Source organism: Daldinia decipiens (genome assembly GCF_022478715.1).
Source record: "Daldinia decipiens strain CBS 113046 unplaced genomic scaffold F4813scaffold_51, whole genome shotgun sequence".
Lineage (NCBI taxonomy): Eukaryota > Fungi > Ascomycota > Sordariomycetes > Xylariales > Hypoxylaceae > Daldinia > Daldinia decipiens.
Genome location: NW_026054594.1, coordinates 121,491 through 131,395, shown reverse-complemented (window position 1 = coordinate 131,395; position 9,905 = coordinate 121,491). Strand labels below are relative to the sequence as shown.

At 49.6% G+C, this 9,905-nt stretch overlaps 3 protein-coding genes across 3 annotated transcripts; 2 read left to right on the top strand and 1 right to left on the bottom strand.

Moving 5' to 3' along the window:
* Positions 1 to 3,249, top strand: F4813DRAFT_383433 (uncharacterized protein; the record flags this gene model as incomplete). The annotated part of the gene is made up of 3 exons (XM_049245943.1): positions 1 to 1,028; positions 1,079 to 2,829; positions 2,891 to 3,249. The coding sequence occupies 3 exons, from the start codon at positions 1 to 3 to the stop codon at positions 3,247 to 3,249; spliced, it is 3,138 nt and encodes a 1,045-aa protein (XP_049095195.1).
* Positions 3,250 to 5,015: 1,766 nt separating this feature from the next.
* Positions 5,016 to 6,967, top strand: F4813DRAFT_400257 (uncharacterized protein). The gene is made up of 5 exons (XM_049248249.1): positions 5,016 to 5,475; positions 5,544 to 5,557; positions 5,648 to 5,757; positions 5,890 to 6,100; positions 6,165 to 6,967. The coding sequence occupies exons 1-5, from the start codon at positions 5,202 to 5,204 to the stop codon at positions 6,552 to 6,554; spliced, it is 999 nt and encodes a 332-aa protein (XP_049095194.1). The 5' UTR covers positions 5,016 to 5,201; the 3' UTR covers positions 6,555 to 6,967.
* F4813DRAFT_276975 (FAD-binding domain-containing protein) lies at positions 6,872 to 9,135 on the bottom strand. The gene is made up of 2 exons (XM_049240451.1): positions 7,462 to 9,135; positions 6,872 to 7,379 (listed from the first exon to the last, which is right to left on the bottom strand). The coding sequence occupies exons 1-2, from the start codon at positions 8,740 to 8,742 to the stop codon at positions 7,170 to 7,172; spliced, it is 1,491 nt and encodes a 496-aa protein (XP_049095193.1). The 5' UTR covers positions 8,743 to 9,135; the 3' UTR covers positions 6,872 to 7,169.
* Positions 9,136 to 9,905: the final 770 nt, after the last annotated feature.

Below are 9,905 nucleotides of genomic sequence, written 5' to 3'. Positions count from 1 at the left end.
ATGTCTCAATATGAGAATGCCGCCGCACCCGCTGCCAACATGTCATCTGCCATTCAACAATCACGCCAATCTCTCCCCGCAAACACGGCGCATTCTCACCCGCATGCGCAACCCCAGTCCCAGCCTCAGCCGCAGTCTCAAACTCCCCAGCACAAACGCGTGTACCAAGCGTGTATCCCTTGTCGGAGGAGAAAGGTGAGATGTGATTTGGGCAGCGTAGACGATCCCCACGACCCCCCGTGCGTGCGTTGCCGCCGTGAGAGCAAAGAATGTTTCTTCAGCGCTACGCGACGTAAGCGTAAGAACGAGGACGATATCGACGAACCAGAAGACGATTATATCGTTCGTAACGCTCGAAAGCGAGCCCACGCCGAAGACACGCCTCCGTTTGTCGATAAGAAATCCTATAGTAGCGTACCGCTGACTCCCGGTGGTTCGACCGGCCGAACACAACCTTTAAAGCGACCTAGTGCAGACCATGAAGACGGGAGAAAGAACGACAGGGGAGGAAGCTATACGGACATCGGTGAAGATTCAAATGCTCAGTTGGAAAATCTCGAAGCGCAGAGCGTCATGAGAAAGGAAGTCTACGGGCCTCATGATGCCCTCGATCTACTGTACAAGGCTGCTACCGACAGGTCCGTCTTTATATCACCTTCGTCTAGCATGCTCCCAAACGAGCGAATCGCTGATTATGCCACAAGCCCGCACGATCTAAATAGGCGCCACGAAAGCATTACCTCCGTCGTCCAGCCCTCGCCCGTATCTGTTCCCGGTCGTAAAACACCGCGAGACCATAGTACAGGTTATAATAGTCGCCCGACTGGTCGCGCAACGTCGAAATCCGCAGACCTCATAGATCCACTCTTGCAGTCATCAACTAAGAACGATGAGGTAGTTGATATGGAACGTCGGTTAAATGTTGAAAACGAAGCCGGATATCAAGAAGCTCTCGAAGCTTGGTCGAGGTTTAGATTTGTTAGAGCCGGATGGTTCACGAAAGAGGAAGCCATAAAGTATATTGTATAGTAAGTTAACAATGGCGGCTATTTTTGTACCTTGCTGATTTATTGTTAAGCTATTATGAGTACCTATCTCCCATGACGCCTATCTCGCCACCGACCTTCCGAAGTCCGGCTTCTCATATAACCCTACTGGCCGAAGAACCCATACTCACCGTCACGCTGCTGACGATCGCATCGAGATACTACCGTATCCGCTCCACGGGTGGTCATTGTAGATCGCACGCAATTCATGAGGAGCTGTGGAGATATCTTCGAAGGATGATTGAAAGGTGTCTTTGGGGACAGGAGGCTTTTGGCGGTGGCTTCTGCGGATCCGGCGCTGATGAGTCCCAGACTTCTAGCACTGCGCCGTGGCGAGGATTGAGGAAAGGAAGTCTTCGTACACTAGGGACAATTGAGTCGTTAATGATACTAACTGAGTGGCATCCTCGCGCACTTCACTTCCCCCCAGATGAGGCAATTGATGAGTTGATGCTCCCCTCTCGCGGCGGACCCCAGCTCGATGATGACGAAGGCGATCAACGTCCCGGCGGCAACGTCGGAGGTCGTAGAATTGAAAGCTGGCTTGAGCCTGCGTGGAGGAGCGACCGCATGTGTTGGATGTTGCTCAGCAATGCGTTGGGGCTCGCTTACGAATTAGGAGTTTTCGACGACATCGATGAGCTACTTGAGACCAATGCCATCACGCGGCCCGAGTACGAGGACGAAGCGTATCGTCTCCGCGCGACGCGGATCAAGCGGTTGCTGCTGGTCTATTTGACGCAGCTAGCTGGCCGCCTCGGCTGGACGAACATGGTTCCTGACAGCATCCGGAAAACTGACCCTGCTCTATCCGGAAGACGTCTAATATCAAACGAGGGAAACACGCCGGGGACAAATCAATCAGTTATATCTAATAGCTTTAGTTATGTGCCCAATGTCGAACTAGATGACCAGATCATACACTGTTGGGTAGGCATGAGTGATGCCATGCAGTTGGGTAACGAAAGGCTATTCCGATCACGGAAACACACTACGGAGATCATACAGAGTGGAAACTACACAAAGGCGCTCAAGGAATTCCAGCCGATTCTTAGGAACTGGTGGAGAGAGTTTCAGCGTTTCGACATGCCTGAGAATATCCGTCATATACTGACGATTGAGTACGAATATGTACGGATATATGTCAACTCCTTGGCCTTGCAAGCAGTTGTTGAACGTTGCACAACCAATGCCGGAGTGTCTAGCAACACTGTGCACGGGAACAATGCCGCTGCAGGGAATCCACAGCTGTCACCCCAAACGCAAAATTATTTGGGTAACCTCCCTCTTGGTCACCTAGGTGGCTTCGGCCATGAAGATCAAGAATACGTCAAGGAAGTAGTGGACGGGTGCAGAAATCTTTTACGGACTGTAGTCGAAGGCTTGCTGAAAGAAGGTTACCTTAAGCACGCCCCTGTGAGAACTTACTTCCGCATCATTAGTGGAGCCATGTTCTTGCTCAAGACCTTCGCCCTAGGTGCTCCTAAGTCCGATGTGGAAGTGAGCATTAGTCTCTTGGATCGTACGGTTGATGCGTTACGGAACTGTGTCGTCGACGATATTCATCTGGGTACTAGGTTCGGTGATCTTCTCGAGTCTCTAACAACACGGCTCCGAGACCGCTTCAAGTACGCACCGGCGACAGGTTCTGGTGAAGGCAAGAGCCCTCGTCAAAATGGCGAGGTCAGCAGAGCCATGGCTATGAACGGAAATTTGCAAGCTAACGGCATCGAGAATGGGTACATGAACCACACTAAATACAGAGAGGGACTCAATGTTCCTGGTAAGTTTGTTATAACCAATTTTGCTGTAGACTCTGGGGACGGGACTAACGAATCTTGTAGAACGATCATCTACCCCTTCAGGCAACGTATCAGCCACGCCTTTCGATTTAACCACTGGCAACTTTCCCTACCCGGCCGGATCAGCTTCGGTGTTTGGACCTACCACGCCAGCACATAGCGGCAATGCTCTAGAACAGTCTAACATGGGCGATAGCATATTTGAATCAGGCACCGACTGGGCCGCCGACGACCAAATGTGGTACCTCCCGCCAGGCCCAGGCCTATTCCAGAACATGGGAGAGAATACCAACGTGACAATGACAGATCAGGGAGTTAACGTAGGGGGTGTCGATTTACTTGAGTTTATGGCTATGGATCCACCTTCATTCAATGGCCCTATGGACGTTCAAGGATACTAAGCGTATCCTGTCTATCTGGACGACGTTGGAGGTCACCGTTTGTTTAAAATAAGGGATAGGGGGCAATTCGCCCCCTTTACCCACACCACGGCTGAAGATTATACGCGGCGCGACATATGTTTAAGAGGTCTTATGGCTCGGAAAACGTTTTTATCTCGTCTATTCTGTTCGTATCTTCTGAATGGAGGTTGTGTGCCTCCCCAGGCATGAGGTAAGGCCTACATATACTCAAACATGGGTTTCAGTCTCGCGGCGCCCTGTTTTTCTTATTTGTTGTTCGTCCTGAAAGGTACGTGGAAAGAGCTGGATGGACTAGAGGCGGAAGCAAAGATACCCTCGGAGGCTCAGGCTGTATTCGATTTCACATACGACCTTGCTCTCAGATTGCTTTTCCCCTGTTTTTCTTGGAGCGCTTCCTTTTACTACGAAATGTGCGGAGTTAAAATATATGTTCGTTCAGTCGCAGTTGCTTTACGGGAAATATCCATGGGATTTAAAGGGGCACTGCGGATGGACAAAAGCTGCTGGGCCGAGAGCCTCGCGGCCTACGCCTGGCGTGATTTAACGAATCATGAGAAGACATTTCTACGAGAAGTCGGACTGATACCAGGGACTCGATTGATATTAAGTAGCAAATTTACATTACAAAGGCTAGTATTGGTTAACTATCGAGGTTCATTCTTTGTGCTTTGACGCGACCTGATCCACTCTGCCTTAAATGAAGCTCTACCATAGTTAGGGTACGCTACCAAGGGAGAATGTTATGCGGAGCATCAAGTCCTAGACTACCTAGGTTAGGTTAGTGATGTATATGTATAAATATTGTAGTTTGTCATCAAATATATACCTTGGCGATATTAATGGTGAGATGCATGAAGACGCTACGCGTAGGGCTTATTTTTCCTTCAAAAAACGGCAATTGTCTCCCCAGGTGGGACGCGTTAGGCTACTACGCTAAGGGCGTCTGCTGACCGGCAAGCTCCGCTGACGCCAGAAGGGTTAGTTTATTTATTTATTTTCCAATAATTCCAGAGACCTCTCTGCATACATAGGTTCGCAGGCTCGACGATGGCGTCAGCATATTTTCACGTCAGTCAGCAGTGCCACGCCACGCAAAACCGTTTGGGTTCTATTACGAGAATGTTGCGGGTAGAGACAGGTATGTGTTTTGTCTACGTAAGATGGTGTGAGAGTATTTGGTTGTCGTCGTTGAACAGCCACTGTTGTGGATAAAAAGGGGGGATCGGTGGAGTTGTATCGGAAAACCCTAGGTTACTGTTATTGGCGTTAAGAATAGATAAAAATCTCCAGCAAGCTGCAATTCCAATCTCTTGGTACTTCTAAATCATGTAGGGTAGGTACATATGTAGTAGGTAATAGTATCTGCTAATATCGCATGTGGTTCCTGAACTAGACCATGTGTAGTACTGAAACGCGACAAGGGTGCATAAGGCCAATGGGGGTGGGCAGAGGACAGATGGGGGAGGTTTACAACGCTGGAGCTGAACCTTTGTCGATGGAGAATAGACTTAAAAGTCGAGTTAAATCCGTTGTGGAACTCCCGCACGATGTCACCCTGGAGTCGCCTCAGTCAGCCTAGATTTGAAGTGCCCCGGACGCACATACATATGTAATAGGTAAACTGGATTTTTGCTGGGCTGGGCTGGCTAGCTGGGCTGGCTCAGACAGGACAGGACTAGATAACCCATAATACATTAATGCTACATCGACCGGTTCTTATGTATTGTGGATGCGGCGTCCCGATCCTTCCATAAGCTAAGGGCCTTAGATCACCCGTCGCTCGCTGCCGATTCCGAAGTTGCTTCTGATGATCTATTTTACTCTGCTTCCTTTTGCAGCTATCGTATCGTCTAACAGGTTTTCAACATTCCTGTAATTTGTCCGGAGTAGTTGTTGCTGTGTTGTCGTCGCTACTCATAATTCCCTACGCCATGGCCGCCCAGACTACAACCGTTGCGAGTCTCTCCTCTGGGGCAGAAACAGAGGTGGCTTCGAACCCGACGACGGCGCCGTCCATCTCCGTTCTCACGCTCACGGAAAAGGAACTCACGACGACTTTCACCCCGCCGGCGTCGTGTCTCGAGGTGCATCTTACGCAGTTGTCGTCGCCGGGGTATGAGCTTTGGCTCAACGAGCCGCAGCCTGTGCCGAATTCGAAGTTTGGCGATTGTTATCCGTCGGGGTATATTAATGGGTATACTAGTGGTTAGTATAATGGTCTAGTGCGGTTGTTCGCGACGTGTGGCTCTCGAGTGTGCTAACGTGTTTTGTAGTATGTGATCAACCTGTTTTGCTTCTTACGATGTTATGGATATGTAGATGCTTGGCTAGAATAAGCATCGTTGAGACCCTAGGGAAAGTTATTAACATCTAGTAGATACAAAATGCCTCGAGTTCTATCGCTCCTATGTTCTCGCCGCTGGTCTGTCCCGAAGGTTGGAACGCGGCGAGGACGTGGTCGAATGGATATATAGCTTGTTGCGCCTCGTAAGTGTTGATCTCTTATGCCCTATGCTACCATCCACGAGGAAATCGTATAATACGCAAGGTGGATATCAAGAATGATATATCATTTAAGCAAGCCAATTATCATATGACGGGGTCTAATTATAACGATAGTGGTTTTCAACTTCATCTTCCCGACAAAACGGTAGACACCAACCGGCCGGCATACGGGGGTACCTGTTATAGTAATTTCCAAGCCGGCCAGATTGCGACGGTCACGGCGTATGATAACGCGAGTCTTACGGCGACGGTCGAATGGGTCGCCTCGGCTACTACCGACCAAGCCTATGCGCATCCTATAGACGGCTTTGCACTAAGTACGGACGTAAGTTCTTAAGACAAGTGCTCTCTTATCAAAGTATATATGTGATACTAAACGCGGAATCTAGTCAAACTCCACTGGACTCTCAGGCGGCGCAATTGCAGGCATCGTAATAGGTGTCTTAGTAGTCGTCATCGCTATTCTTGTTGGACTACTATTCTTCTTAAGACGGTATCGCCAGAAGAGACAGCAGCAAGCGCCCTTCGACGAATTCCAGCAAGCTCAGCCGCGGCAAGAACTTCCTCAAGAACAATATAGCAATAAGGAGCCTTTAGTCTCGCCCAGCACCGGATACACACAATCTCCATATACCGCCACTGCCGGAATTTATGAAGGCCCAACGCCTCCTTATAGGCCTGCGGAACATTACGAACTCGATTCTCAGACACCAAATGAACTTGATTCGGGATGGGCAGGAGGCGAGCTAGAAAATCGGGAGATACCGGCGCGTAGATAGAACTGAGATGGGGTTCCATAATAGAGCGGAGGGAATATCAACAGACGAAGACGGCATGTTTATATCATTACGACGCAACATTTGAAAAGACTACTTTTTAATGCGTTGGGTTGGATCGGAAAGTTACAATTTGAGCGAGCATACGAAACCTACTACACACCGAGATCCTACCTACCTACGTTTCTCATACCACGCACATACTATTACATACACAGATATCCTTCTACGTGCGAGTAGCTAGCTTACGAACGAATACCCCATAGCAGTTTAAAGTAATACAGGTTATTAGATATACATACCAAGGTCCAAATCTACCTAATATTTCCACCCTTGTGGGGGGTTCTTTCTTTTTCTCCGTAGCCCTTTATCTAGTTTCTTCCCACTTGTCTGCCTCGTGGCGTCTTAAATGTTGGCGTTTGGTTAGATAATTATCAAGTGCTCTATTAATATATTATATATTGTTTCATCACTAGAGAAGCTTATAACCAATACCCGGAAGGCATAAGCGGCTACTGTGTAATATCATAAAATCAGAAGACAAAAAAAACGAGAACGAAACATAAAGGCTCGTGCTAAATGCATATATATGGGTATCAATCAAGACGAGCAGCATGTCTAAGGCTTCCAGCCTCCTATTCGGTTCCGGAAGAAACCATCAGGATCTACACTCTCCGATACCGAGTGTGCGAATGCTCGGTTCTCTGGACGTAGTCGAGCGAAGTAGTCCTGCTGGTGGAACCCGTAGTTCATGAACAAGGGGAGGTAGATGTCAGGTAGGGTCCCATCTTGCTGCCAGCCGAGTATACGTTCACGAACACCACCGTACTATGACACCATAGTGTTAGTAAGTTGCTTTTATAAGTCAAAGGTCGAAAGGGGGGGTCGTGTGACCTCCGGATACACTCACAGTATTCTGTAGCGTCTGATCCATCTTCGCGTAGTCTCCCTGCAGTAAGAAGCTATAGTTCATCTCGATAATCAGGCGGTGTGCCTCGTCGTCCGCATCGATTAAATCCACGCTCCTTGCCTTTGCGGCCTGTGCGATGGCCTTCGGGAAGGGCTGGTACGCGATAGAAGCGATGATGCCAGGCTCGAGGAGCACCGTGCCAGTGATATTTCGCCAGTGGGCGTGAAGGCCTTCCATGACTTCCACGTTGTTCTCAGCCGACGGCATGGGGATCGTCTCGGTCCCAATCTGCACGACGGATAACGGGACGATGACCCAGTTGCTACCGCCCATCAGATCGGCGTAGGTCTGTACCTTAGTGGTGTCGAGGAGAGGCCCCGCATCAGTGAAGTTCTTAAAGGTTCCCTCGGGGACTACCGGGCCATCGTAGAAGAGGAACAGGATCCAGGTGTCGAGGAGATCGATGTTACCGCGCTCCGCCGTGACGATTACGGCTGCCTTGTTGTCCTGGTTGTATTCGGTGAAGTCCCGCACGGCCTTCAGCAACTTCTTGTCTGTCTCAGGGCTGTGAAGGAATACTAGGTTGCCGCCAAAGACATTGCCTTGACGGTACAGTTGGAGAACGTATGTGGTCACGACACCGAAGTTGTTGCCACCGCCCTTGAGAGCCTTGAACAGATCAGCGTTCTTGGTAGCAGAAGCAGTTGTGATAGTACCGTTAGCGAGAACGATCTCGTATTCCAGTACGGAGGAAGCACTCCAGCCGTACTGAGCCGACATATATGACAGACCACCACCGAGAACAAGACCGCCTACACCCGTGTTGCCGATACGGCCACCGACAAAGGTCCATCCGGTTCCCTGAAGTTCAGCGGAGATGCTGTCTAACCTCTGCCCAGGTCCAACCCTGGCTATGCCCGTCTCCTGGTCCACGATGACCTGCGTAAGCTTCTGGGTTGAGATAAGGGGGCCACCTTTGACGCTCGACCAGCCATTATTAGGATTATGCCCGCCAGACTTAATGGCAAACGGCTCAGTGTTATTATTAAGGACCTTCACGATGGCAGATACCTCGTTGGCATCCTTGGGGAAAACAATGCAAGAAGGCTTCAGGGCAGAGCATGAAGTAGACCAATAGTCGCTCTGCTCGTTGATATATGATAGGTCAAGAGGATCAGCAACGTCAATGTTAGAAATGTCCTTCAGGGTGGAGCAGGTGTCAGCGAGAGCTAGCCCTGATAGTGCGATAGCCGAGGCGGCGAGGGCCCAGGGAGAGACCATCTCGTCTTCTAGGAGAGACTCCGGACGATAGCTATGTTTCTCTATGTTCCTCGGGACTGGCTAGTCGTAGATAGATGCCAGGGGACTAGTAGTCTACCGCAAAGCCTCTTAGCTGGCAGCCGGCCCCCCCTAATATATACAAGACATTTTCCACTACCCAGCTACGGAGGAACATATTACGTCGTGGACTACATGGCATAACCGAAGAATATCCCCGATGAAGAACCAGGTTTAAAATTTCACGTCACGCAGCTCCCATCCCCAGATTTGGTTCATTGTCAGAGCCCGCCGGCAAGGATGGTGGCATCAGCGCAAGGTTTTCAAGCTTAAATTACGTAGACTCAGCTTCTGACCTTGCTTGACTGACTATAATCACATTAGCTTATCTCCTTCAGGCACGTCTTTCCGCCTGCATGAGTTCTATAGTATCGGGTAGTATCAATTGTGCGCGGACGAGGAAGAAAATCCAATAATAGAATCCTATGCGGTCTAGCAAGACGCAGCCCGTGGTGCCGAGCCAATAACTAGACGGGAGTCATATGCCGGGCATCCGGAAGCGAGAGCCGTCAGATGAGAAAATGCAACGCTTGCGGTTCTGGTTCCTGGGGCGCGCGGGTAGTGATTACACTATGTAGGTATGGCTATGTGTCGATTCCAAGGAAGCGGACCAAAGTTAGACTAGGAAAAGAAAGGTTGAGGTTTATAGTCGCGTGTTTTCCGAGCTGCGGTAGGGCTAACGAGGACTCCGACTTGCTTGGAGCGAGGGACTTAAAATTAAGCCTTTTTCCTACCTAACTAACCGTTGTATATAACCGGTCGTGGCCTGTTGGATCCCGTTCCACTTCAGGCAAACGTTTTCGGCGAACACATCAGCTTCCGGGCTACGTGAATCTACCAGACTCGTGCTAGCTGTCCTGCCAAGATCGAGGCTTGCAGAGGATATTTCAGCCGTGTTAGCGGGACGAAGAGGGGGGAGGGTTGTCGATTTCAATAGTTTCCGCCTAGTGACCGGGACAGATACAGGTGCCAAGACCACATAACCGTCATGGTTTTGCGAGTAAGTAGGTATACCAGAGTTGCATTCCCCAAACCAACCCAAAGGATAATGCGGAACTATCCCCTTAACTAGCATAAAACTATACCTCCACTATTTTTAATATAAT

What these genes read in the sequence shown, in the direction of transcription:
- F4813DRAFT_400257 (XM_049248249.1), top strand. Translation starts at nt 5,202, where the DNA reads ATGGCCGCCCAGACTACAACCGTTGCGAGTCTCTCCTCTGGGGCAGAA. An exon ending in TATATAGCTTGTTGCGCCTC is followed by an intron (nt 5,758 to 5,889) that starts GTAAGTGTTGAT and finishes TTATAACGATAG; the next exon opens with TGGTTTTCAACTTCATCTTC. An exon ending in GCTTTGCACTAAGTACGGAC is followed by an intron (nt 6,101 to 6,164) that starts GTAAGTTCTTAA and finishes CGCGGAATCTAG; the next exon opens with TCAAACTCCACTGGACTCTC.
- F4813DRAFT_276975 (XM_049240451.1), bottom strand. Translation starts at nt 8,742, where the DNA reads ATGGTCTCTCCCTGGGCCCTCGCCGCCTCGGCTATCGCACTATCAGGG. An exon ending in ATCAGACGCTACAGAATACT is followed by an intron (nt 7,380 to 7,461) that starts GTGAGTGTATCC and finishes ATGGTGTCATAG; the next exon opens with TACGGTGGTGTTCGTGAACG.